The sequence below is a fragment of the Kogia breviceps genome, chromosome 12 (genome assembly GCF_026419965.1).
Source record: "Kogia breviceps isolate mKogBre1 chromosome 12, mKogBre1 haplotype 1, whole genome shotgun sequence".
Taxonomy (NCBI): Eukaryota; Metazoa; Chordata; class Mammalia; order Artiodactyla; family Physeteridae; genus Kogia; species Kogia breviceps.
Window position 1 is genome coordinate 93394961 of NC_081321.1, and position 27840 is coordinate 93422800.

The 27840-nt window shown below is 52.8% G+C and overlaps 1 protein-coding gene across 2 annotated transcripts; it reads right to left on the minus strand.

Moving 5' to 3' along the window:
- BAIAP2L2 (BAR/IMD domain containing adaptor protein 2 like 2) lies at nt 1-27831 on the minus strand. Of its 2 annotated transcripts, none has more exons than XM_067010193.1 (14): nt 27643-27831; nt 26498-26573; nt 25691-25777; nt 25139-25200; nt 15890-15961; nt 15563-15679; nt 14573-14719; nt 4830-4982; nt 4361-4499; nt 3968-4193; nt 1750-1908; nt 1208-1415; nt 685-728; nt 1-391 (listed from the first exon to the last, which is right to left on the minus strand). In XM_067010193.1, exons 1-14 carry the CDS (start codon nt 27691-27693, stop codon nt 253-255), a joined length of 1680 nt encoding a protein of 559 aa, XP_066866294.1. In that variant the 5' UTR covers nt 27694-27831; the 3' UTR covers nt 1-252. The 2 variants fall into 2 exon arrangements, with proteins under 2 accessions (XP_066866294.1, XP_058936525.1); XM_059080542.2 differs by having other exon boundaries at nt 1-485.
- Between the last annotated feature and the right edge of the window lie 9 nt (nt 27832-27840).

Sequence of the window (27840 nt, forward strand, 5' to 3'; positions counted from 1 at the left end):
TGCCAGTGTCTCACTTGCTTTATTTCTCACCGTTTACAAAAGTTAAACAGGGGAGGTGTGTGGGGCAGGGGAGGGGGTGTGTAAGGGGCTCCTCCCCACTGGGACAGAGAAGGGGGAAAGAGGTTGGGGGGCATGAGGCAGGCCCCCAGGGAGAGTCCGGGGCCCCTGGAGGGGAAGAAATGGTTCTGTCCCCCATTTCCAGCTGCTTTATTTTGAAGTCCCCAGACCCCAGGCCAGTGCCTTTGGAACTGCTCAGGCTGGGCCGTGGTCTGGGGAAGCGCAGCTGTCCCCGGTACCAGGGCCCCGGCTCCTTGGACCCACTGCTGCTGCTTCTGCTGCCGCCAGCTCTGGGCAGCCCCCGGGCAGGTGTCGGGGGGACGACCTCAGACCCCTGGTGGAGGGAGACACCTCAGTGGATGAGGGGCGCTGAGCGGTCATTGGTGATGGTGGGACGCAGCTTTACGGTGGCAAAGGGGTTTGTGCCCCTGTTGGGGGAGAGGAGGGGGTGAGAGGGGCCCAGTCCCCAGCTGGCTGTGGATCCAGGGAAGGCAGCTGGGCATCTGAGCCAGGTGTCCCCCCTACCTCCTGTCCCCGTCGGGCCACTTCCATTCACGCCCACCTTTGTCTCCCCTCCACAGCCCTCTGCTGAGCCCGGCCCCCTCTGACCCGCACTCAAGGACTCACCGAGGGAAGAGCTCTGGGGGTTGCTGCTCCCAGGACATGAGTTTCTGCAGTGAGCGGGGAGGGAGGGCCAGGTTTGGGGGGGAAGGAGCAAGCGAGCCCCTACCCCTCCCACTCCCAATCCAGCAGGGCAGAGGACTGGACCAGAGGCCCCTGCAGCGCCAGGCTTCTGGGAAAGGAGGTCCAGCGTTCCGAAACCCACAATGCTGTGGGTTTCAGACTTGAGGAGCCTCTGGGCCAAAGTGCCATCTCCCGGGGCTAACACCACCCCCAGGGGAGGCCTTTTCCAGTGCTCCCAGCAGGAGGCCGGGGCTCCCATCCACTAGAGGAATGCATTCCCCCCACCCTCCACCCCAGACTCAGAAGCCCATCCCACCCCTCCCTGCACAGACGGGCAGACTGAGGCTGCAGTGAGAGGGCCCCCTGCCAGACAGCCAGTGGCAGGGCAGGGAGGGTTACCTGGTCTCCAGTCTTCCTGCCCACTGGACCACCCCAGGGTTGAGGGCAGACTGGGGGAGGGGCTCACCTTGATGTCACTGGCCACCCCCATGCTGCCCATGCTACTTCGGCGGCTGCCAGGCAGGGGTGTAGGTGCGGGGCTGGGGGTGCGGCTCGGGACCCGGCTTGGGGTTCGGGAGCGGGACTGGCCATCCCAGTACTCTGAGGATGCTATGGAGTTGCCTGGCCGGTCCAGGAGGTCATCAAGGCTGTGGCTGCCCCGGAGTGGGTAGGACCTGAGCCCAGAGACAGGAGGGACGGGAAGGGGGTCAGGGGTCAGGCCCTGCTGCACCCCCCACCCCCACCCCATCTGCTGGGCTCCTGAGCGTCCTACACCCTCCTCCCTTGCCCCTGGGTGAAAGGAGACTGTTGGCTTGAAGGCAGTCCTGAGAGGAGGCAGAGGGATGGACACATGACCTTCACACGTAGAGAGATGGGGGTGCCCTTTCTCCAGGAGCTGAAGGAGGTTGGGCTAACTCAGGACTGCAGCTCAGAGATGCCCTTCCTGGTGGGTGGGGCCACCCCCCACTGGAGTCCCCGCCCCCGCCCCACGTCTGACCACAGCGGTACCTGGAAGGCAGCTCATTCATAGGGCTCATGGGGTTCATGGACGTCAGAGGGTTCAAGGGGTTCGTGGGATTCATGGAGGTCACGGGGTTCAAGGCGTTCATGGGATTCATGGGCAGCTCCTCCAGAGGCTTCACATAGGCCTCAGGGAACCAGCCGCTCCTGTGGGGTGGAAGCAAAAGGCCCGACAATGGTGGTCAAAATACCATTTCTAAGAGGAGCAGACGATTACCGGGCACTGCTGTGTGCCAGGCCTGGCTCTAAGAGTAACTCATTTCATCCTTCGAGGCAGGTCTTTCCCGACATTCAAAGCCACCCATCCAGCCTCATGTCCCACGAGGGGCTGGGGAGCCTTAGAGAGGAGGAACTGGAGATCCGAGAAGGAAAGCATTGTATCCAAGGACATGTGGTGACCAGCTTCGTTCCCTACTTGCTGAGTACCCGCCACACGAGGGCCCGCGGAGAGCCAGATGCAGTCCCTGTTCCCCAGGGGCTCCCAGCCAGCCTGGGGGGGAGACAGGCCCGCAAACAGATGATTACAAGGGTGAGGCAAAGGGGACCGGTGGGCAGGGGGACCAAAGGCAGCTGTACGGGCCCCGAGGAAGGGGAACCAGAGCCGGGGGTGCCTGGCTACCAACCCTCCACCATAGGCCCTCTGGTCCCGGTGACCCCGGGCACCCTGCTCTTGGAGCCTTTGTCTGGCTGGAGGCTCATTACTGCATCTTCAGAGCAGCCAGGGTTGAGACAGAGGTACTACGATCGACGTTCCTTAGCCTTTTCAGACTCCACGGACCCCATCAGAGTCTTGCAGAACATCTGCGAGTGTTCTCCAAACAGCCACCTTAGGTCCCCAAACCCGATCAATAACATTCTCACCTACAGGTAACTGGAAGCTATTTCAAGTCAAACTGACAGAATAAAACCATTTCAGAACGTTTCACTTCTGTTTTCACCATAAAGTGCCTACTGATGAAACTTGCCATTGTTTTCCCTAACCCGAGTCACAGACAGGATAACGGTGTCCCAGGAACGCGGTCTGAGAGCTCAGGTCTAGGTGGTTTTATAACCAGGTCCCCAGGAGGTTTGCTACACACCTGTTTTGGGGACTTTCAGGGCGGCACCCTGCTGCCCTCTGACGCGGGTCTGCAAAGCAGGTGTGTTTTTCCACTACTCGTGTTCTTAGTCGCGTCTCTACCCACCGGCTCCTCTTTCCATTCCTGATCCATGCGGTCACCTGCCATCCACCCATCTATCTACACGTCACCCCATCCATGCATCACCCATCCATGATCCACGTGGCAAGCCCCCAAGGACCACCAATCCACTGACCCATCCATCAGCACTTGCCCCCCTGCCCGCCTCTCTATCAACCCACTCACACACCTCTCCAATCACCCATTAGTCTATACACGCACCCCACATCCGTGCATCCGCCCATGGCCCCTTCCACCCACCCATCTGCTCACACCATGACACCCTCATCCATCCTCCACCTGTCCATCTACTGATCACGTGACCGTCCCGGCAAGCACCCTCACACGCACCTGCTGACTCCCCTGTCGACGCTCCATTCATTCATCCCCTCTTCCTGTCCTCATTCATTCCTCTCTCCTTAGCATGAGTGGGCGTGGGCTCCCACCTTCCCCTTTTCTCTGGTAGAAAGAGTGCTCCCTGCTTTGCTCCAGGCTTACGGCGGCCGCAGCGCACTCCCTCGCCTGCCCCTTCTACTCGTGGCGTCCACAGCAGCCCCAGTTTATGCTCTGTAAGGATTTCCACCGCGCCCGACTGCAAGGAGGCGAGCACACTCAGCTTGCAAGGCCCCAGCACCGCCCCTGCGCCTGGCCCCCGCCCTGTCCATTCCCTCCGTCGGAGCCTGGCGGACTCTCGCAGGGTAGAAGGCAAGCTGCCGCCTCTCTTAGTGTAAAGCGCACGGCAGGTGCTCAAGCAATAGGGTTTCTATATTGTTCCCACCTGTGAGAGAACCTTCCCATCCCCCACCCTCTACCACCCTCTCAAGGGCCACCATCCTGAACTTGATAAAGCGACTCTTCCTACCCTCGTTGAATGGATGAGGAAACTGGTGTGGGACCAGGAGGGGATGGGGGATGGGTTGCTCGAAGGCCCAGGGACAGCCTCCATCCTGGAAGACTCGGTTGCAGCTGGAGCCCAGGCTTTCCGGTCCTCCTTCCAACCCACCCTGCGCCCCGAGGCTCCTACTCACGTGGATGAGCCCTCCAGCTTGCCATAGAGCCAGCCGTTCTGGGCCTCCGGCACCAGCACCTCCACAACGTCTCCGGCCGAGAAACGCAGCAGCGTATGGTTGGCGCCCTCCGAGTGGGAGACCAGGGCGCGGACTCGCCGGGCGCCGCCGCCGCCGCCCCTGCAGCCCGGGCGCTCGCCGAAAGAGTTGGAGCGCGAGCGCTCGGTGCTGATGCTGTAGAGCGAGGCTGCCGAGGAGCAGGAGAGCGCCGCGGCACGTGGGTGGGAAGTTCTCCCTGGCGTCTACCCTCGATCCCTCCTGCTGCAGCGCGATCTCGGTTCCTCTTCCCGGCCCCGGGTCCCCAACCTGGGTACCTGGCCCTCCCTCTGCGCTGCGGGGGCCGGGGGTACTCACAGGCGGACGGCGTCCGGGGCAGGGACCGGCGGTCTGGCTCCAGCTGGGACGCGTATCTCGCCTCAGTGGGCTCGGAGCCGTGGGAGCCGGAGCCGTGCCGGCTGCGTGGGGAGCCGAACTCTCCCAGAGGCCTCTGGGGCTGCGAGGGGAGACGGGCAGGGGAGGGTGGGGCGGGGAGGGGCGGGGCCGCGGCGCCCTAGTCCCACCCCCAGTCCCAGGCGTCGGCGTAGGGGTTCTCGGGCCTGCGGCCGAGCAGCCACGGGGGCGCCGAGGTCGCGCCGGGGCGGAAGGGCCGGCCGAGGGGCGCTTCGTAGAACGGGACCCTCGGGGGGAGGAGGCTCCAGGCGGAGGGCCTCAGGCCCCAGGGCCCCGCGGAGGGTGCCGGGGGCGGCGGGGGCGCGAACGGCGGCGGGGGCGCGAACGGCGGCGGGGGCGCGAACGGCGGCGGCGGGGGCGCCCAGGGCCTCACCATGTCCAGGCGGGTGGGCGTCAGGCGGCCCGAGGGGTAGGGCGGCCCCAGCACGGGGCCCAGCAGGCCCGGGGAGTGGGCGCGCGACGGACTGCGGCTGGCCTCCGACTGCTCCTTCCACAGCAGCACGCGGTTCTGGAGCGTCCCCCGGGCCTGGCCGGGTGGGGACACGGGGGTCAGCGAGATCCAAGCAGACCCCAGAATCCCGGGGACTGAAAACTGGCATCCTAGACCCAGGAACTCGGGCCCTGCAAGCTGAGGATGACCGGACTTTCCAGCTGGAAGGAACCAAAGATCGATGTGGTCACTTTGGGTTCACCCACTGGCCAGCCCTCCCGGTCTTTTGTCAAAGGCCCCTCACTTTTCCTGGAGGAGTTTCCCCTGATCCATCTCTCAGTCTTGTGCTTTGACGGGGGCTCTCCCACTGTCTGCTGCAGGGGTAGGGGTGCAGTCCAGGCTTGGCTACAGAGATGGAGTCAGGTATGTTCACCTACCCAAAAACTGTTACCAAAGAACCCAGTCCCAGAACTTACCCTGGAATAATCTGGAAAAATATATTCTCTCACCTCACGGGGTTTGCTAAATGGACAGAGTGAAGCCGGCACAGGACACTTCAACTAAGCAACAGACAGTGGCAAATTTCTGATGACATCTTGTGTGCTCCTGGATCCAACTGTACCTGAAACCCTTGAACTTCCCAGTGACTAAAATAATAAACACCTTTTCTGTTTAAGCCAGTTTGAGTAGTTTTCTAAAAGAAGACTTCCAAATAGTTTTTCCAGTCAATCCCTTTAGTCTACGTAAGCATCCCTTTTCTAGTATCCCCAATACATGGGCATCTAACTCTGCCTGAATACCTTCAAGGACAGGAAACTCGGCCGCTGACCACATAGTCCATAACAACTTAGGGTGGGAAGGTTTTAAATGTTAGACCTGCTGTGGGTATTAATCATGTTTTTAGTTTTCTGTATTTTATGATGCTTTGACATCGTGGGGCCTTGTTAATCTGAAAAGACTGCACCTCACAGGGCTAGATAATTCCTAGAGATAGTGAACAGTTTGCTTGGAGCACACCTTTCATTATGCAAACCAACCAACCCAAAACCCATATCCCCAATCACCTCCTAATTCACACACCAAACTAAAGTTTCCCCTGCCCTAAATCACCCAAGCCAGGTACCAGACAATTAGAATAACCCCTGTAGCCCAGAGCCCACTGAAATTATTCAAACCATCCAATCCTAAACCTACTTAAACTTGCTTACCCTTCTTTGCCCATCCCTTCCCATGGAAACCGTAACAAAGGTTCCGGGCCATGCTGTCCCCTGGTTCCTTCTGCCTCCTGACCAACCCCTGGTACTACTCCCATGTGGCCCTGCGTAGCGTGTCATGACCCTTTCTCTTGGGAAGTGTGATATGTAATAAAACTTCTTTCAGTGGCATTGACCTGTCTGTGTTGTCACTCAGGTCATCCTAGGTACCATCAGAACACTCTGCTCTCCAGTTATCAGTGTCTCTCCACTTTCTACTCCAATACTTGCTCCCTCAAGGCCAAGTTCAGGATTGTCACCTTAGGAATAATAAAAGCTTCCCTTTGCTGAGCATTTACTCTGTGCCACGTCCAGTGTTAAAGACTTGACCTCCATGATCCTATTCGATTCTCCCAGTAGCCCTGCGAGGTAGGTGCCATTATTATCTCCATTTTATAGAAGAAGATGCTGAGGGTCAGAGCAGTTAATGACTGGCTCGAGGTCTCTCATCCAGTAAGCAATGGAGTGGCCTGTACTCGTCTGTCTTGAGGACGCTTCCTGTGACTACATGTCCATGATTTTCCCCTTCAGTCTGGCCCAGCTGCTGAAAATTTGATCTCAGGCAGCAAACCAGAAAGGCTCAGCGCCTAAAGTCACGGGAGGAACTAGTCCAGTTGGTGGCTAGGTGGCCGCCCCCTCTGATGCCTTGCATAGTTAATTAGCAAAACAGCACAAAGACAAAACTCCGAAGGCCTTTGTGCGCTTGTTTCAGAGGCAGTAAGCAAAGTGAGACCATTAAGTTTTGCTTATCGTACTTAAAAAAGGGTTTTTGTCCAATATGAAAGTGCCTGCCAGGGTGCTAGGGGGTTCTCGGAGTAGTGGCCTCAGCATCGAGTCCTGGTCTGGACGGCACTCAACTTCACTGTCTCCCCTCAGCCCTGCCTTTAGGCAGTTTAGCCAGTGGTTGGGAAGAAACATAGAGGAGACCATGGGAGAATGTTAAAAGTATTTACAGAGTGGAAAAGCCATTCTGGGACTTCCCTGGTGGCGCAGGGGTTAAGAATCCGCCTGCCGATGCAGGGGACACGGGTTTGAGCCCTGGTCCGGGAAGATCCCACGTGCCATGGAGCAACTAAGCCTGTGCACCACAACTACTGAGCCTGCGCGCTAGAGCCCGTGAGCCACAACTACTGAGCCTGCGTGCCGCAACTATTGAAGCCCGTGCGCCTAGAGCCCGTGCTTCGCAACAAGAGAAGCCACTGCAGTGAGAAGCCTGCGCACCGCAACGAAGAGTAGCCCCCGCTCGCCGCAACTAGAGAAAGTCTGCATGCAGCAATGAAGACCCAACGCAGCCAAAAATAAAATAAAAATTAAAAAATTAAATTCATCATGTAAGACAAATATTTAAACAAAGAAAAGCCATTCAAGTATGATACAAACCCCCTAAACTATAAAAGACTGATAAATTTGACTAAATGAAAATAATTTTTTACCATGGCAAAACTCACAATAAGCAAAATCAAATGAGAAAGGACAAACTGGGAAAATAATTTGCAACTCATCACTATGAAAGGGCTAATTTCAGTAACATATAAAGAGCTCCTACAAATTCATAAGAAAAATGGAGGAAAAGATACCTGTCACAGTAAAGAAAATCAAATGGCTCTGAAACACGAAAAGATGTCAATCTCACTTATAAGACAAGCGTAACAAGTGTAAAACTACTACACTGAGATACCTTTTTTATCTTTTGGATTACCAAAATCAAAAAGTTTGCTCGGATACTGTTGTCAAGGAAACAGGGAATCTCCGCCATTGCTGGTGGAAGTGTAAATTGGTACAGCCAATGCTTATCTCCCTGGACTCACCAATCCCATTTCTAGGCATTTATCCTAGAGATATACTTACACAACTGCAATAAACCCAGAGAAGCTGACGGTGAGGTAGAAAGGCGTGCTATTGACTAGACCTAGACTAAGCAAGGACCAATTATTGGAGACAGATGAGAAAGACACCTTACTGTGCTCAGGCATTTCAGAGTTCTTTAAATCTTGTGCATTCTGCATATAGATATACTTAACAGGTAAATATTTATGCTTCACTGTGTTAGGAGTTAGATCGTGTGTGTCCTAAAGTCCAGCTGGGTCAGACCACATGCTCCCCAGCTCCCCGTTCTCCTGTACCTAGGGGAAGGCTGGTTCATTCAATCCACAGCTCCCTCCTGAGGGGGCGATCACTCAGCCGGAGGCAGCCAGTGGAGGGGTCAGCTCTCCTCTTAATGTTAGAGGATGGCCAGTGAGTACAGCATCATCAGCCATCAGGGAAATGCAAATCAAAACCATAATGAGATGCCACTCCACACTCACTAGGATGGCTATAATCAAAAAGACAGACAGTCACAAGTACTGGCAAGGATGTGGAGAAACTGGAAGCCTCATAAACTGGTAGTGGGAATGTAAAATGGTGAGTGTGGAAGTTCCTCAAACAGTTAAACATAGAGTTACCATACAATCCAGCAATTCCACTCCTATATACCCACGAGGAATGAAAACACACGTCCACGGAAAAACTTTTACGTGGATATCCATGGCAGCACCATTCATAATAGCCAAACAGTAGAAACAAGCCAGATGTCCATCAATTGATGAATGGGTAAGTAAATGTGGCATATCCCGATGATGGGATTCTATTTGGCAATAAAAAGGAATGGTGTGAGGATACATGCGCTCCAACACTGACGAACTTGAAAAACACGATGTTCAGTGAAAGAAACCAGTCATAAAGGACCACATGTTGTAGGAGTCCTTTCATATGAAATGCCAGAAGAGGCAAATCTATAGAGACAGAAAGTAGATCAGTGGTGGCTTAGGGCAAGGGGGAATGGGAGGGTCAAGGAATGACCATTAAGGAGTACTGATTTTATTTTTTTATAGCAGTAATGAAATGTTCTAAACTTGCCTTGAGGCAATTGGATGCACAACTCTGTGAATATACTACACTACTTTAAAAAAATATTTATTAATTTTGGCTGTGCCGGGTCTTAGTTGCAGCATGCATGTGGGATCTTTTAGTTGCAGCATGCATGTGGGATCTTTTAGTTGCAGCATGCATGTGGGATCTTTTAGTTGCAGCATGTATGTGGGATCTAGTTCCCCAACCAGGAATCGAACACGGGGCCCCTGCATTGGGAGAATGGAGTCTTACCTACCGGACCACCACGGAAGTTCCTGTACTACACCCTTGAATTGCACACTTTAAATGGGTGAGTTTCATGGTGTGTGAATTATATCTCAATATGACTGTTTAAAGGAAGAAGCAGCAGCTTCTCCCTGAAGGATCACTCAGTGGGGGTGGGGTAGGGTGGGAGAAGGCCGAGCCCTGAGCCCGGGGCTGGGTGCGGTGGTGAGAGTGGGAGAAGGTCAGCCGGGGCTGGGATCAGTCACTGGATCCAGCCACATCTCCCACCTCTGCTCAGCACCGCAGGGTCCCTGGGATCAGAAACAGAGACTCAGGGAGGACCTGGCAAGGTAAGGACCCCAGGGCGGGGAGGCGGGAGTCGGCTGCTGGCTGTTGGGGGCAGCTGACCGCAAGCACTCGGGTCTCCTGAATGGGAGCCTTTGTTTTCATCTTTGGAGGGGAGAGAGCAGGGCAGGAGGACCTAATCCCACTGGCCTCCTGCCTATGCCAGGCTCCACCATCGCGCCAGCCTTCTGCTGGGGCGATTATTTCCCTCCTTTTCCAGATAAGAAAGTGAGACTCGGAAATGAAATCACTTGCCAGAATTTGCAGCCAGGGCACAGTATTTGGGAAACTGTACAAGAATACAAAGAAATGGATATAGAAACTAAGCAAGACTACAAAGAAATAGAAAGTAATGGAAAGAGCAATGAGGCTGGGGGAGGGGCAGAGAAGCCCACGTTTGTGGCATCAGGAAAGAGAGGCTGGCTGGCTGGGTGGGTCTCTCTCAGATACCAAATAGAACCAGAGCCTGGTATGTCATCTGGGCTCAAAGACTATGTGCTGAATAAATGAATGAAGGAACAAATGACATTGAAAACTGCAAGGATTTTTAGGGAATGATGGAAGGATGGTTTCCCGACAGCCCTGGCCCCTCCCCTCCTGCAGATTCCATCATCCCCTCCCCAGAGGGGTCAACGGCTGGGCCAGGCCAGGGAGGTGGGCAAGTCCACATGCAAGAAGGGTGATTGGGAGGCTTTGGCCCCTGTTGGACTTTCACAGAAGGCAGGACAGAACTCTGACCACCGGTGGGCTGGCAGGGGCCTGAGGATCTGCAAGTGAGAGGCCAGGCAACAGGGCTCAGGGGCCTGAGCAGTGCAGTCACAGAGACACTTGGGTAGGGCAACATCGTGTCCCTCCTGAGTGTGGTCTGAGAGGGGCTGCTGGCTTTCCTGAGTTCCAGGCTTGGGCAGCTGCTAGCCCATAAGGTACTTCTTTGCAATTTAGAAACAGATGTTCTGTCTGGATGGACAGAGCCTGGTGGGTACACATTTGGTGAGAGAATGGCCTCTTTTTAAAAAATTTTTATTTTATTATTTATTTATTTTATTTTATTTTATTTTATTTTTGCGGTACGCGGGCCTCTCACTGCCGTGGCCCCTCCCGTTGCGGAGCACAGGCTCGGGACACGCAGGCCCAGCCGCTCCACGGCATGTGGGATCTTCCCAGACCGGGGCATGAACCCGTGTCCCCTGCATCGGCAGGCGGACTCTCAACCACTGCGCCACCGGGGAAGCCCCGCCTCTTTTAAAAAAAAATTTTTCTTGATAAATTTTTAAAAATTGAAGTATAGTTAATTTACAATGTTGTGTTAACAAAATGATTCACACACACACACACACACACACACACACACATATACATTCTTTTTCAGATTCTTTTCCATTATAGGTTACTACAAGATATTGAGTATAGTTCCCTGTGCTATACATTAGGTCCTTGTTGTTTACCTTTTTTGTATATGGCAGTGTGCATATGTTAATCCCAAACTCCTAATTTATCTCTCTCCCCGCCCTCTGCTATCGTCTTTGGTAACCATAAGTTTGTTTCTATGTCTGTGAGTCTATTTCTGTTTTGTAAATAAGTTCATTTGTATCATTTTTTTAGATTCCACATATATGATATGACATATATCATATCATATCATATATCATATGACATATATATGTGGAATCTAAAAAATGATACAAACAAACATATGATATTTGTCTTTGACTTACTTTACTTAATATAATAATCTCTAGGTCCATCCATGTTGCTGCAAATGGCATTATTTCACTTTTTATGGCTGAGTAATATTCCAGTGTGTGTGTGTGTGTGTGTGTGTGTGTGTGTGTGTGTGTGTGAGTGTGTATCACATCTTTAAAGGATGGCTTTAGAGGATGGCAAAGGTAATGATGCTCCTTTCTTCAAGCAAACACAGTCTGCACCAGTATGTTCAGCTTGGAGAGCAGTGCATAGCTCTACTCTCAGCCAGGCTTCCTTGTGCAGTACACAACCTGTATAACCTTCCCTAGAAGCCCTGTCTGCTGTGGCTCTCCACATGAGAGGCTGAGTGACAGCTGATGCTTGCAAAAGGAAGACCTGGGGCAGAGTGGGGTCCCACTGGGTAGAGATTGCTCCATTCTCCTGTCCCACCCCACATTTGCCAGCACCACTGCCTGAGCCCTTGCAGTTCACCTCAACCCAGAGTGGGAACAGGACCATGAGGAGGCAAAGGAAAGAAACAAGCACCTAAGAGGACCCAGTGGTCAGCAAGGAGAACACAGCAGACACCACCACCACCACCCCACCCCACCCCCACCCCCCACAGCTGAGAGGAGGGAGTGACAAGCTTAACAAGGACTTGATAAGGGTACTTACTGCAAAACAAAGACCTTCTTACCCAGACAAAGCATGACGTTAAGATTTAAAATTGAACAGATGAACTAAAGAGAGGACAGTTCGGGTGGGATAGGGAAGGTGGGAGGGAGACACAAGAGGGAGGGGATATGGGGATATACGTATATGTATAACCGATTCACTTTGTTATAAAGCAGAAACTAACACACCATTGTAAAGCAATTATACTCCAATAAAGATGTTAACAAAAAAAAGAGAGAGAGAGAGGACAGTCCTGTTGAGCACAGAATCAGTCGCCTGCAGATCAAGGAGGAGAAATATCTCAAAATACTGAGCAAGAAGAAATGAATTAGACATAGTGGGGGAGAAGATGGTCATAGATGTGGAGGCTCAAATGATTGGAGTTCCAGAAAGAGAAAAGGTAATGATGGCAGAGAGGTAATAATTAAAGAAACAGAAGAGGAAATAGCTCCCCAGACCTGAAGAAAGACTTGAGCCTGCAGGCTGAAGGCCCACCGACAGGCACACATCTAAGTGGTACCGGGACAAGTTCCTGAGTCACAAGGACACAAAGAAAATCTCCAAGCATCCATAGAGAAAGAGCCTGTTACTTAAAAGGGAAAGGAGACAGACCAGCACCTGACTTAGCATCTACAACACCGAGCACTAGAAAACAGGGGCAAATCATCTTGGACCATGAGGAAAAAAGGCTGCAGCTCCTTCAACCAGCCAAAATGCCCCACCAGCAGGGTAAAAGTGAGACATTTGCAGAGATGCAAGGATTCCGACAGTGTATATGCAGAAAATACTCATGCAAGTTCTCCAGCCATGCTAATTAATCAAAACAGAAACCTCAAGACAGTGGGAGGTGAAAAGGATTGAAAACAGTGGTAAGCATTGTATCTGATCCTACGTGTGGTGAAATGTTAGTGGACGATGGGGGTGCACTGGCCATGGTAATACATGTAAATCTAAGTATAGATTCTTGAAATAGAAGGGCCATGCTGCAAAGAAATGACTAGTGAGGGTCTGGAACTAAAAGTCCTGAAGTTTCTTGGCAAAACCAAGAGGTGGTGGTTTGGAAGGATGAGAAGAGGAGTAAAGACTTTACAAGCCTCATCTTAGAGCATCAGGGAGGGCAGGAAAATCCTTCTCAAGGTCTCCTCTTATGGGGCGAGGGGAGCAAAGGACCAAGTAGTGTGTGTGTGGGGGGGGGGCATTAGTTTTTGAAAAACATAATAGAAAAATATATATGATTATGAGGGTCACAGAGTGAGGTCATCATGAGCAGAGATGAAACGAACAATAGGCTTTCCAAAATAATAAAGGAGAGAGGGATGTGGAATTAAATAAATTAAATGAATCTCAGCTAAAATTGGGGTAGGGGCAGGCCTGTAGGGGGAGCTCACATACCCTGCTACGTAGCCTCAATTATTCCAAGCAGGAAGAGAAGCAAGCTTACATCTCCCACAGGAAGTTGTTGCCTACTTTGTTATCCAGCAGCAGAAGAAAACTTCTCCTCCAACCCCCACCCCTGTGACAGCCCAGCCAATCAGACTGTAGCAGCCCAACCAATGAGAAACCTCCATACTTTGGACTCCCAGCTTCCTCCAATGGACTCTTTGGTTATTATAGCCCCTCCCAACTCCTCTCTTTTCCCCATAAAAGCAAGCTGTCAGTCCCTGTTCTCTGGATTTGCGCGTGGTCTGGCGTACTTCACGTAAGGTGAATTGCAGTTCTTCTGACTATTCCTGAATAAACTTGATTTTGCTGGTAAAATAACTGGCTATTATAGTATTAAAGTTGACAGAGGAATGTATATTTTATCAAACTGACGAGAACAAGAGTGGGAGAAAAAGAGGAAACGACAAAGTAAATACAGTCAACTCAAGTTATCCAGAAAGAATAGAGCAGGTATATCAGTTGTTAGGTTAAACGGGAATGAACAGAATTCTCCTATTGGAAGACATAGACTGTCGGACTGGTCAAAAATCAAAACTGAGCTATATCTTTGTAACATAAAACACTTAAAGATAAGAAAAGAGAAAGTAGGAAGGGCGATATTAATGTAAAAGTGGAATTAAAAGTATCAGACTGGATTATGAGATATATATACATAAATGGCAATATTCACAGATAAGGTATAATAGTCAAGTCATAAACCCCACAGCACTAAACAACATGGCAGCTAAATGCAGAAAGCAAAATCCATTAGAAATACAATGGTCTAGCAGATCAGACAAAGCAAGACCATAGAAGATTTTTTTAATAGAAGATTTAAATACCATGATAAAATTAATAGACAGTAATTGAATAAACCTATGAGTTTATGATTTTGTCAATAGTGAGTGTATGTAAAGAGGAATAAAAAAATAAATAGTCCATACATGAATGAATAAATGCAGGAATTAGTGAATGTGAGAATTTTTAAAAATCATGATGATAAATGAATGAATGTGTGATGATATGAATAAAGAAATAGATGGAGAGAGTAAATAAGTAAAATAAATATCTCCAGGGTGGAAGGAAAGAAGGGAATGGGGAGGAAGGGAGGGGAATTCCCACGCACAGCCAGCTCACAGAGAGTACAGCCCCCAGAAGGCTTCATTTAGCTGTCCCCCAGCCCCAGCTCACCCGGCCAAAAAACTGCAGGAAGGTGTTGGAAAGCAGCAGGTGCTTCTCAGCCAGGAAGCGGTAGCGCCGCTTCTCTTCCAGTTCAGCTGCCCGCTGACTCTCGGACACGAAGGCCTGCATCTGCGCGTGCAGCCGGTTCACGCTCTCCTGGGGGGAAAGGGGGTTCTGGCTGGAGGCAGGGGGTGCGTCCCTCATCCCACTCCCGCGAGTGCCAGCTGTCTGAAGCCTCGCCCTCCTTCCTGAACCAGCCACCTCCTCTTGGAAGCCTCCCCTGAGCACCCAGCCTGCCCTCGCTTCCGGGCCTGCCCTCTCATGTGTATCCTCCTCAGCCTCATGAGCCTGGGTTCTGCCCGCCTCTGGCCCGGGCACTTATCCCAGGTAGGACTGGTGTCTGAGCCATCCTTCTGTCCCCAGTGCCAGGCACAGGGCCAAGCACAGAAGTGAGGCCTGAGAGAGTTGGTTTAATGAAAATGCAAATTAATTGATAATAACCCCCTACTTGGGAGCGAAGATTCCAAAGAGGAGAGATATGAGCTTATTAAAGGAGCCAGAAGAGGAGGCAGGAAAGGAGATAGAGGTCTTGGAGACAGAGGCCAAGGGCGGGGCCCTGAGCTCGGGAGGAGGGGCTGGCCTTAGCCAGGGGGCGGGAGGGAGGGGGAGGGCGGCGGGGCTGCTGGTGGATTCTGCCTTTGCTACCTTGATCAGGAGCAACGTGACTGAGGGCCTCAGGTTTTCTCAATGAAGTAGGAGAAGGCGAGGAGGCCACGGGAATGTGGGGAGGGCCAGGCAGTGTCAGGACAAGGAGCGGCGCTGAGGGTGTCCTTGAGACAGTGATGCCCACCCACCAGGGGCTGGCTGACCTCTCCAGCTATGCTTGCCACACAGGGTGGGGCAAGACACGCTCCTGGAGTTGGGCCGGTGCTGGGTGGGAGAGCTCCTACGGGTGTTGGGGGTCCCCTCGGAGCCCGGTGTCGTCCCCGGCCCCTGCACCTTCATTTCCCGCGCGTTCTTGTCCCTCTTGCGCTCCATACGCCACAGCTGGGACATGCACTTCTCCAGGTTGGCGGCTCGGTGGCGGTACTCCATCTCGTAGTGCTGGCGGCTGTCCTTGGATGGGGCGGAGAGAGGAGGGAGACCCCCGTGTCAGAGAGCTCAAAGCACCTGGCTTATGGGCCAGAGTACTGGACAGGGGCAGGGGCTCAGCTGGGAACATGTATAACCTGGGGCCAGTCAATGCCCAGCGCTGGCTTCAGTGTGCCCAGCCCTCAAAAGGGGAGAGATGGTCCTGCTGGTGATGGGCTGGGGGCCCAGACTCACTTTGATGAATTGCATGTCCAGCTTGGTGTTCTTCTCCATGTGCTGCAGCAGGTCTCCGTGGAATGTCTGCACCTGTGTGGAGTGCAGGATGGGGGTGATCAGGGCGGCCCTCTCATTCCCAGGCCCCAGAGTTCCTTGCACTGCTCACTCCAATACATTGCCCACTGCATTCCTGACACACCAGGCGCCTCGCCAATCATCAGAGAAATGGGTAAGACAAGAGCACCTATTTGGAGGGAGGATTAAATGGTTAAACATACAAAACATTTAGTGCAGTCCCTGGCTTGAAATACATCCTCCATAAATGTGTCGACATCTTCCGGTTCTTAGTCTCAGTCTGCGCCTTGATTATGCCTGGAATTTCCTACCAGTCTTCAAATACCAGCTTCACTGCCCCCTCTGCTGGGGGGCCCTCCTGATTCCTCAGGCAGAATTCATCACTCTCTCATTTTGTTTCTGGCATGTGTACAACTTGTTTGTTCATTGTTCGCTCCTCCAGCCGTAAGATGGAATTTCTTGCCGGGCCCCTGGTCACAGCCCGTTTGTATGGGCAGCATGAACCAGGTCTGTCCCATCTCTGTGTCTCCGGCACTGTGGACTGGGCCTGGCCCAGCAAAAGAGCTCACAGCTGTTGAGGGCTTCACTGGGGTGGCAGGTACCCGTGACAGGTGAGATGGAGGTGGCTGACCACCTGGGTGACAGGACGACCAGGAAGGCTATTGGGCTCAGGCTCAGAAAAGCTTCGTTCTAGCCATTTTGGTTCTGCCTCCAATTTGCCCTGTAACTTTGGATGAGTTGCTGCCCCTCCCTGGGCCTCAGTTTCCCCATCTGTAATGGGAAAGTTTTGCCCAGATGGTCCCTAAGTTCCAGCCCTAGAACCCAGTGAGCTTGATTCTGTGGGCCTTGGTGGTCAGCTGGCACGTTCCCCTGTGTCCACCATCAGTGCTCCCTGGGTCACTCCGTGTTGTTAGGACATCAGACCTAAATCCTTCCATCTGTACTCTTTGCAAAGAGGAGCATCTCCCATCCTGCTGCCGCCTCTGGGGACACTTCCAACTCTGCTCAGCCTTCTCTGTCTGCCTGGCCTTCCCCCTCAGGAGTCCCTGCTCCAGAACCCTCGGTGGGGGACTTCCCCGGTGGTCCAGTCGTTAAGACTTCGCCTTCCAATGCAGGGCGTGCAGGTTCGGTCCCTGGTCGGGGAGCTAAGATCCCACATGCCTCGTGGCCAAAAAACCAAAACATAAATCAGAAGCAATATTGTAACAAATTCAATAAGACTTTAAAAGCAAAAAAAAGAACCCTGGGCGGATCCTGCCTCCTGCCACGGGGATCCCCAAGCTGTGCTGTGGGAGCTCTGTCCCTCAGGAAAAGGAATGCTGGTCGTCAGGAAAGACCAGTAAATTATAAAAGTTCTCAGTTTTTCTTCCACAGTTGTTTCTGAAACCTTGCTAACTGCTGGTCTATAAGGGAGCTTGGGTGTGGCCCTCTCAGGACGAGCCGGGCCTTAAACCCCTGAGTGTGGCTGCCAGTGTGTGTTTTGGGGGGTGGCACAGGATCAGTGTTACAAGCCTCTCTGAGTCCCTATTTCTGCCCCATGGGGGCCCTTTTCTGCTGGATCCAGGCAGTAAGGAAGTGAGCCTTCCTGACCTATACCTGTGGGACCTCCCAGTTCAAGGTTCTGCTCCAACACAAGACATATGTTCCTGGACTTCCCTGGTGGCGCACTGGTTAAGAATCCGCCTGCCAATGCAGGGTACACGGGTTCAAGCCCTGGTCCAGGAAGATCCCACATGCCGCGGAGCAACTAAGCCTGTGTGCCACAACTAGTGAGCCCGCGAGCCACAACTACTGAAGCCTGCGCGCCTAAAGCCTATGCTCCACAACGAGAGAAGCCACCACAATGAGAAGCCCGCGCACTGCAACAGAGTAGCCCCCGCTCGCCACAACTAGAGAAAGCCCATGCACAGCAATGAAGACCCAAAACAACCAAAAAATAAAAATAAATACAATTAAAAAAAAAAAAAAAGACATATGTTCCTGAAAACTGCCACATCCTGCCAAATCGCCCAATATAAACAACAGGGCTTATGGAAGATGCAGGGTTGGGGCTGATGCTCAAAACCCAGGCAACTTGGCAACCAGAGTGCTAATAGAGACGGTGAATTGTACCCGGAGAGATGAACTTGAACCACGCCTAAGGCCATGGAAAATATTAAAAATGCACAAAACCAATAGAATGGACACACTGGCGACACCTGAATTACTGCAGAGCTGGCACGCTGAGGTGACGCAGGGGGAGGTGGGGCTGTCATGATGGTGGAAATGGGAGGCTGCCACACCCACCCCCAGCTGAGAGACCTGGGAGCCTGGGAGTGCTTGTCCTTCCCAGGGAGGCCTGCGTGCAGGAGCCCTTTTAAAATGTTCTTGGGCTTCCCTGGTGGCACAGTGGTTGATAGTCTGCCTGCCTATGCAGGGGACACGGGTTCGTGCCCCGGTCCAGGAAGATCCCACGTGCCGCGTAGCTGCTAGGCCCGTGAGCCATGGCCGCTGAGCCTGCGCGTCCGGAGCCTGTGCTCCGCAACGGGAGAGGCCACAACAATGAGAGGCCCGCGTACCGCAAAAAAAAAAAAGTTCTTAAAATACAGCCTGAAGGGCTATTGCTGTCAGTGCAGCAGACAAGTTGGGGGCTTTACCCTTCTTCCTAATTGCGAATTTTCCCCTCCCCTTGCCTAGGAAACATCACTTAAGAACAAGCCACCTTCCATGTCATAGGATACGGCCCCTTCTGCTTCTAGTCACGCGGGGACTAAGTCATGCCACGGAAACATGCATTAGAGCAGGACAGGTGGATTGTAATTCTTCTCATTACCAGGGCTTGGCTGTGATCGCCAACAGCATAGAGGACACAGACCTAGGATGCTCCAATCAGACGGGGCCCAGGCATCAGTGGGTTAATGGAAAGTCGTTGTCAAGCTCCCGAAGAAATGGATCTAATAAGATGTTGATACTTGAAGAGAACTTTGAACTCTTGCTGTGGGGGAACCACAGGACTGCCTATAATTAGCCGGTGGCTTCTGAAACAAGGAAGTCACCAAACCCAGGGTAGGCTGAGGAATTCCCAGCGAGTCGGAACAGAGGCTGCCGTGCCCTGCTCCCCTCCCCCTGGGACACCCTCCATTAGCGGGGTCCTGTGAGCCGCTCAGTACATTAGCTGAGAGCACACCCACTACTGAGAACATGTACTGTAAATTCTATGGATCGAGTTATTCCAGTAACTTGAGAAATCCTTCTGCTTTTGATACAGGAAAATCCCTTTGAAAGAACTGTCTCTGTGGGCTGACCCCAGCTCTTTTCTTCCCATTTGCTCTTGAACCCCCTCCATCAGGCTCCTGCCCCACCACGCCAGCAAGAGTGTTGTTCTCAAAATCACCGAGACGGCACCTCGCTAAGCCCCATGATCAATTCTCAGGACTCACCCAACTTGCCCTTTCATCATCATTGGACACAGTTGGCCACTCGATCCTCCTGAGACAAGTTCCTCCCTCAGCTTCCAGCCCACCACCCTCTCCTTGTTTTCCTCACACGCCCCGGCTGCCTCTTCTCTGTCCTTTGCTCAGTCCCCCTCATCTCCCTGGTCCCCGAAGGTTGAGTTGCCCCGGGGCTCAGCCATGGGCCTCTTCCCTTCTCTATCTACACCACTCCCTTGGTGAGCTCATGCAGTCCACTGGCTGATGCTTCCCAGATGTATATCCCAGCCCAGATCCTCCCCAAACTCCAGTCTCATCCATACGACAATATGGGCTCCATTCAGCCAAGAGGAAGAGACAAATATTGAAGATAGGCTATGAAGGTCTAACACACAGATAATAAGAGTCCCTGAAGAAGAAACGCAGAGAAAGAGAACAAAAAAAAAAAGTCTAAAAATTGTAATTCAAGACAAGGTTCCTGAAATTAAAAAAAAAAAAAGAAAGATTTCAAACTACATATTGAAAGAGTACACCACATAACTAAGAATATTGTCCCAGACTGACCAATATCAAGACATAGTCTGGAAAACTTACTACATTTAAGAAAAAGAAAAAAATTGGGCATCTAAGGCAAAAAAAGCACGTGATTTATAATGGAAGAAATAGATTATCAGACTTTTCAACAGCAACTTTCAAGATGAAAGAGAAAGAAAAGAAAGAAAGAAAGAAAGAAAGAAAAGGAAGGAGGAAAGGGAGGAAAGAAGGAAATGTGAGCCAAGGATTTTATATCCAGCAAATCTGACTTTCAAGTATAAGGAGAACAAGCTGTCATCTTGGTGTCAGAACTCAGAGAACATTGTTCACACGAGCCCTTCCTGTGGAGATAATCAGTACAAGGCCAAAATGACGAGCGAGACATGGACATGCGGTTTGAGGTGAACATTAAATATGTAGTTACGTGTAAACAAAGATCAATGAGGGTGAAAGGGGAGCAGGCAAGGTGCAGCAGCTCTGCGTCCTGACAGTGTAGACAAAGCGCAGCTGCAGATACTGCGTTTTTCACACATTGAAGATTTGTGGAAACTTTACGTCAAGCAAGTCTATCGGTGCCATTTTTCCAACAGCATTTGCTTACTTTGTGTCTGTGTCACATTTTAGTAATTCTCGCAGTAGCTGAGACTTTTTTATTATTTTCATAATCTGTTATGGTGATCTGTGATCAGTGATCTTTGATGTTGCTACTGCAAAAAAGTACAACTTGCTGAAGGCTTATACGATGGTCAGCATTTTTTGGCAATAAAGTACTTTTAATTAAGGTATGAACATTGGTTTTTTTGGACCTAATGTTATTGTACACTTAACAGACTACAGTATAGTGTAGACATAACTTATATGCACAGGGAAACCAAAATATGTGTGTGACTCTCTTTATTGTGATATTTGCTTTTTTGCGGTGGTCTGGAACAGAACCCACAATATCCCCAAAGCACGCCTGTATTTTGAAAGTGGGGAGAGGCTGGGGAGAACAAATGTAAAACAGATTTTAACAGTTTTCAGAAATCATATTGGTGGTGGTAGAATTACTATCATTATTCAGAGACTCTTGTGTATATGTAACATGAGATAAAGCAAACGGTAACTATGGGATATTCTTATTCTCTCATTCTGTGTCCTTAAGAATCAGGACTTTTTTTGCGGAGTGGGGGAGCTGCGCCGCACGGCTTGCAGGATCTTAGTTCCCTGACCAGGGATTGAACCCGCACCCTTGGCAGTGAAAGCATGGAGTCCTAACCATTGGACCACCAGGGAATTCCCAAGAATCAGGATTCTTGATGTGGAACAAAAGAGATACTGGTGGAATAGGGAAGAGGTTAAGTAAAAATCTAGTGCGGAATCTGAATTGGAAGTATCAGTATGAATTTATGAAGCGTTCTATCTTTAACTATATATATTGTCACGTACGTCTGTGTATATATAAGTTTGTACAAATGTATGTATGTATCTAGGCATATATCTATGTATCTAGGCATATGTAGCATATCTATTATATGCACATATGTATGTACGCCTGTCTGTATGGCACTGGCCCCTAAAAAAGCCTAGGAGCAACGGTCAACCCAATGGACACCCCTAGTGCCCAGATTATGGTCTTGAAATACCACTTTCCACTACAAGCAAAAAATGAAAACAGGCCCTCATGGAGAGATGGCTGATTCTATGTGTAGAGCAGCAAAGTACCAGGTGAGGGCAGAACGTCTTGTCAGGCTGGATAGCAAGGAGCCTTTCCGAACCATGAGAGTCACGCCAAAGGACTCGTGTGCCACACTGAAGAGGCTTCTGCTGTTCAAAGAGGGCACATCTTCAACTTCAGTGAAGTAATGATTGCAAAGGCGTAAAACACAACAAATATGTTTAGATCTATGATACTGACCAGATACTAAAAAATATGATCCTAAAAAAATATGATACTGGGGCTTCCCTGGTGGCGCAGTGGTTGAGAATCCGCCTGCCAATGCAGGGGACACGGGTTCGTGCCCCGGTCCGGGAAGATCCCACGTGCCGCGGAGCGGCTGGGCCCGTGAGCCATGGCCGCTGCGCCTGCGCGTCCGGAGCCTGTGCTCCGCAAAGGGAGAGGCCACAACAGTGAGAGGCCCGCGTACCGCAAAAAAAAAAAAAAAAAAAAAAAAAAATATGATACTGATGGTACTAGTAAAAAAAAAAGTAAAGCTAACTGGTCACCTTCAGAGGATGACAGGGAGCAGATTCAAATCTCGAAAGCCGACAAGGCGGGAATAAGCCTTCATCCCGTCTTTCCCATAAGAAGCGTGCCACTGGGTAAAAAAAGAGCACATAAGAAGAAACGTCTCCTTAGAGAAATGCTCCAGTTCATAAGTAAAAGAGCAGCAGAACAGCAGCATCTTGTAACTCCCACGTACGGGTGGGTGTGGACACACAGCCTCCGTTGCTGTTCTTGTCACAAGGTGGCAGAAGCCACACGCCTCCTGCTGGAAGAAGCCAGCACCCACTCTAGTCTTGCCAAACGGATGGAACCCGAGTCTGATCAAGCTTCTGGGTCCAGAGGACAGAGGAACAAGCTGAGCCGCACGAGGAGTGTTTGGAACACCAACAAGTCAAAAGGTCCCGGGCCCGTCAACAGATAAATGGTAAGGAGAAGAAAGGGATGGAGGGGGAGCCAGTAGATTAAAAGAGACTCAGAGACATACTTAAAAAAAAAGAGAGAGCAAGACAAATTCTAGCATCCAGGGACATACAACTGGGTGATCAATTACGAAGAAACACAAGGCAGTGTCGGACCAGCGATGATTTTTTGGAGGAAGAGGGGGTCTGTGATTTGATGGGGGCATGTAGAAGGGCTCCAGGAAAGGTTGGCCAAGTTCCTGACCCGGCTGGGAGTTTCAAAGGTGGTTTGCCTTATAATGATGCATTAAGCTCGAATTTGTTCAGTGACACTTTCTATGCCTGTATTTTAGTTTACAGTAAAAAAGCTTTGGTTTCTGAAAACCAAACTTGAGTCAGATCCTGCCATTCCTTTGCTCAGTACACTCAGAGGCCTGGCCCGAGTTCCGACAAGGCCCGCAAGGCCCGGCCCCTTTGGCGGCTGGTCATCTCCACGCTGGCCTTCGCTGCCTCCGCTCCGGCCACACGGGCCTCCTCAAGCCTTCCCATGTGCTGATTCCTTCCCGGAACACTCCTCCTGCAGGTGTCTCCCACTCACTCCCCGCCTCCATCAGGCCTCTTCTCAATGTCACCTTTCTAGTGCTGTTCATCTGTTCATCTTCAGCATCTGTTAAAAACTGCGTCCCTCCAGTGCTTTCTACCCCCCTTCCCTGGTCTATTTTTCTTCATAGCTTATTTTGCATCTAACCCATCACATCTGTACTCACTTACTTGTCCTGGGTTTTGTCTGGTTCCCCCCCTTGGGGAGAGCAGGGGGTTTTGTCTGCCGTATCCCCAGTGCCCATAGCGGTACCTGGCACAGGGCAGTAAATAGTTGTCGAATGAATGAGCCCAAGGGGGAGGTGGCCTCTGGTGTGTTCGGCCCAGTATGGCTCTGGCCAAGGGCCCTGCCCTGTTGTCACAGCCAAGACACCGGTACCCAAAGAGGGCAGCTCTCCTTACAGAGCAGGCCTGGGTGACACTCATCCGTGTCCAGCCCAGGTGTGCCACAGGTGACATGGAGAGCCATCAAACACAAGGACAGGAAGTTGCAGGCTGCCAGCGTGACCCATGCTCTGGAACTCCCCGCCCAAGGCCCGGGAGGTGGCACGGGCTTAGCACTAAGCCTCAGAGTGCCTAGGAGAGGGACCCGGGGCCCTGGTGTTATCGAGTGTAGTGGATGCACGTTTTCTGCTGGTGAAGTTGTTCCCCATTTCAACATGGTTCCCAAACTGATGAGTATTTTATGGTGTCCCCAAAGAGTAGCCAGAGCTCCAGTGGTTTCCCACACACACGTTTGAGAACCGTGCACTTCCACGATTAGTTGAAATTTCCTTCCAAACTTTCCATGGTTCCTCCCGGCCAGCCCCGCCCACCTTTCCCTCTCTGCCTGCCCCCCACCCCCAGCTCTCTCCTGCCCGATGCCATGCCACGCTCTGCACATGTTCAGCCCACGGCGACCTCTGGAAGGCCCTTCTCTTCTCCGCTCCCTCTGGCCCAGCCCCACTCCCTTTTCAAAGCTTATTCTTTCCTTCCCAGTCAGTGCAGCCCTGCTTGGTGCCAGGTCCCTGTCCCAGGCCCTGGAGCTACAGAGAAGACCACGTCCCAGCCCTGGCACAGCTTCCAGTCTTGGCAGGGATAGAGACGGGGGTAAATTCTGCTTCTAATGATCATAGCTAAGGTACATAGAAGGCTACAGGTGCCGAGGTCAATAGTTTATACTTATTCATACAATTAATGCTCACAAGACTCCTACAAGGCAATTATTATGATTATCTCCATTTCACAGACAGATACCCTGAGGCACAGAGGTTAAGTAGCTTGTCCAAGGTCACAAAGCCAGTAACTGGTGGAGCTGGGCTTTGAACCCAGGTGCTCTGGCTGCAGAGCTGGTTTTCTTCACCACTACTTGCTAAGAATGGATAGAAGCATCTGTTGAAGTCCAGAGGGAGGAGAGACTGAACTTGCCCAGGAGTCAGGGGAGGCTTCCTGGAGGAGGGAGTGACTGTGCTGGCCAGCAGGGGTGGGGGTGGGTGGGTCCTAGGCTGAGAGAACAGCGAGATAGCAGCCCACGGTGGGGACGCCAGGTGTGTCTGCAGAGGGCAGCTCTTCTGGCTGGCTGGGCTGTGACTGGGGGTGCCAGGGAGGCTGCTGGAACCCCTTACCGAGGGGCTGGGTTTAGTTCTGCAGGTGGCAGGGCCGTGGAAGGGTTTTCTCCTAGGTGTGTAAGGTCAGATCACTGGCTGCTCCCTAGGGAGGCAGGTAGGGGCAGGGCCTGACGCACGTGGGTGACAGTCCTGTCGCTTCCTGGCTCCTCCACTCACTCTGGAATCTTGGGCGAGTGGCTAGATCCCTGAGACTCAGTTTCCTCCTCTGTCAAACGGAAATAGAAATGGCACCTGCCTCCCAGGTTGCTGGAGCTTGAACAAGATGTGCAGGTAAATGTGCCCAGCACAGCCGGGCCCTGGCAGGTGCCCAAAAGGGCAGCCGCTGTTGTCATGTCACCAAAGTCCTGTCTGAGGAAGGGTGTGGAGACCCTCGTCCACCATAGAATGCAGCCCACTCTCCCAAGTGACCCCTCCAGTCTGTGGGGTCTAGGACTCACCACCACCTCCAGGTCAGAGTTCAAGTGCCGCTGGGTGTCGGACATCTGCACCAAGATCTCACCTGGAGGCACAGAGAGCAGCAGCTTCAGTGCTGGGATCTACCCTGTCCACCCTCTTCCCACCAGAAGCTGTCAGAAGGGCCTGCCCAAGGCTGGATTTGGGGACCAAAGTCCAGGGATTCCCCATATGACTCAGGGCCTCTGGCAGCACCTGTCCTAGCCCTGGCAAAGTCCTACAGGGAAGGGAGTGGGAGGGGCCCTGGCTCTAGAACAAGAGTCTGGGCTCTGGGCCTTGGGCTGCAAGACCTGTGTCTTTGGGTGGGGGGTGACTTCCTGGAAGGGCCAGACTGTAAAAGGAACCCCGTCTGGGACCTGAGAATGGGGGGGCAAGGCCGGTCCCGGGCCTGAGGGGAGGCACCAGGGAGGCAGGCAGAGGCGGGCCCGGAGCCTGGAACACAGGAGGGGGCCGGGGTGGGGAGGGGGGCTAGGAGGAGTGTCCCCCAGGCCTAAGAAGATGAGTGGGGGAGATGGAGGGGAAGAGGCGTGCCTCACCCAGGATCTGCGAGGTGGAGCTCTGCAGGGCCTGCTCCCCGATCTTCTGGATGGCGTTGAAGTACACTTCTGCCGCCTCAGACAGAGCTGCGTGGAGAGAGGGATGCGTCCGGCCCCAGACCCCTCCTCCAGGTGCCCCTCCCCACTTCTGGAGGCCTCTCCTTCCCCCAGGAGAGAGTGTGGAGGACATGCCTCCAGCTCTGGCGTAGGTGTGTGTGAGAGGGAGGGACGGGGTGGCATTGGCCAGAGGAGGGGGTGGGGGGGGTGGGGGGGTGAAAAAGTGGGGGATGGGCTCTCCCTGCGGGGCAGGGAACGGGGCAGCTGCCCCCAGCGCAGGGCCTCGGCCTGTGTCCGTCCGTGAGGGGGTGGGGTGCAGGTATCTGTGTGTGCCAGGGAGGGCGTGGGCGGGTGTGTTGTGAGGCAGGAGGTGGGACTGGGGGTGGCATGGGCTCAGGTCACTGCTGCGAGGGCTTTGAAGTCCTAAAGGGTGGGGAGGGATTGGGTGACACTCAGCTCTGGGTGTGTCCCTGGCTTGTCCGTCAGGCAGGTGGCTCACAGCCCTCTGCTGATTAGCTCTGGGGGTGGGGCAGCTGCTGGGAAATGGGGGAGATGGGAGCTGTTTCCACAGGCGCTGAGCGAGTGGCGAGGTCTGGCTGTTAGGTGGCTGGAAGCGGGGCGGGTCAGGGTGCCAGGCTGGGGCTGCAGAGGTGGCCTGGGTATATGGCATTGCGCTCAGTGGCAGATCAGGGGGGCACAGAGCAGTGAGTGTAGTTGGGGTTTTGAGGGCCCGCAGGGCCCGGCACTCACCGTGGAAGGCCCGGAGGTAGTTGTTCCCCAGGTACACCAGGTTCTCCAGGGCGGGGTTGAACTGCTCCATGATGCTCTGGAGTCCAAGGGTGGTGGGAGGGAGGGCGGAGATGGGGAGAGGGAGACGGAATGATGGGTCTCAGGATCAGGGCACCCCCGACCCCAGTGAGAAGCCTGACTCGAGGGAGCCCACCTAGAAACCTGGAGTCACCCAATATTCTGGCCAGGATCCAGGCCGAGGTCCCCTCGGCCGGCTCCAGATCACCACCTGCCCAGCGGGCACTTGTGCCTAGAAGGTTCTCCTCCCACTGGCTGAAGCCTGTGGTCTGTCACAGCGCCCAGCTGGGCGTGGCTCAACACTGCCTGGAGTTCGGCCACCTCAGGGGCAAGGGCAGACCTTGCCCTGCTCAGAGAAGAGCCCCTGGGGAACAAGACTGTGGCCGGGTCCCTTGGGCCGCCGCAGGCCATGGCCAGCTGGAGAGCCACTTGGGTAGAGGACTTAGACTTGGGTCTTGATTCAAATCTCAGCAGCCCCTCTTCTTCCCTTGGTGACTTTGAACTAGCTGTTTAGCCTCTCTGGCCTCAGTTTTCTTATCTGTCAAATGGGGTGATTATTTTCTACCCCAAAGATAGGGTGTTGTGAGGTTTACATGTTGAAAGGGTCCTGCACACAGGAGGTGCTCAATAAATGTCTATGGAGACTGCAGCAACCCCCCTGGAGTCGAGTAAGAAGTCTGGGTAAGGGGCTCAGAAACCAGAGAGAGACAGAGAGACAGAGACAGGGAGGCAGAGAGAGAAAGAGACAAAGAGAGACTCCCCTACCCTGGGGCGGCCAGGTGGCTCTTCGGGCGGGCCCCCTGCTCCCAGCTAAGGCCACCCTGGGCCCTGTCCTACTTCATCCAGTGTTTGGGAGTCTGTCTCAGCAGTCCTGTCACTCACTGGATGAACCCGTGCGCTGGGAGCCTCAGGTTGGGGCTGGAGTGGCCGACTGCCCCCAGGGACCGCCCCCCATGCCCACTGCTGAGCCCAGCCTGGTTCTGGGCCTTCTGTCCTGGAACAAGCTGCTGCTATCCTCCAGGGCTGGCCGGAGTTCGAGCCCTGGGAGCGGGGGCAGCAGCCGGGGCCTGGGCCACGCACACACTCACCTTGTAGATGGCCATGGTGGACCTGTAGAACTGGTCCATCTCGGGGGCCATGGAGTGGGTGCACCCGGGCACTGGGTAGAAGGCTGGTGGCACTGGCAGGGCTGGGAGAACTGGGGGTCGGTGTCTTCCAACGCCCACTGCTCAGCGGGCTGCGAAGGAGGCTGCAGAGTGGGACCCGGAGATGGAGGGCTGGCCAAG

Excerpts from the sequence above, each read along its gene's own strand:
- BAIAP2L2 (XM_067010193.1), bottom strand. The coding sequence starts at position 27,693 with ATGGCCCCCGAGATGGACCAGTTCTACAGGTCCACCATGGCCATCTAC. Across the intron at positions 26,574-27,642 it reads CCACCATGGCCATCTACAAG|AGCATCATGGAGCAGTTCAA; the intron begins GTGAGTGTGTGC and ends CTTGGACTCCAG. Across the intron at positions 15,680-15,889 it reads TGGACATGCAATTCATCAAA|GACAGCCGCCAGCACTACGA; the intron begins GTGAGTCTGGGC and ends GCCCCATCCAAG.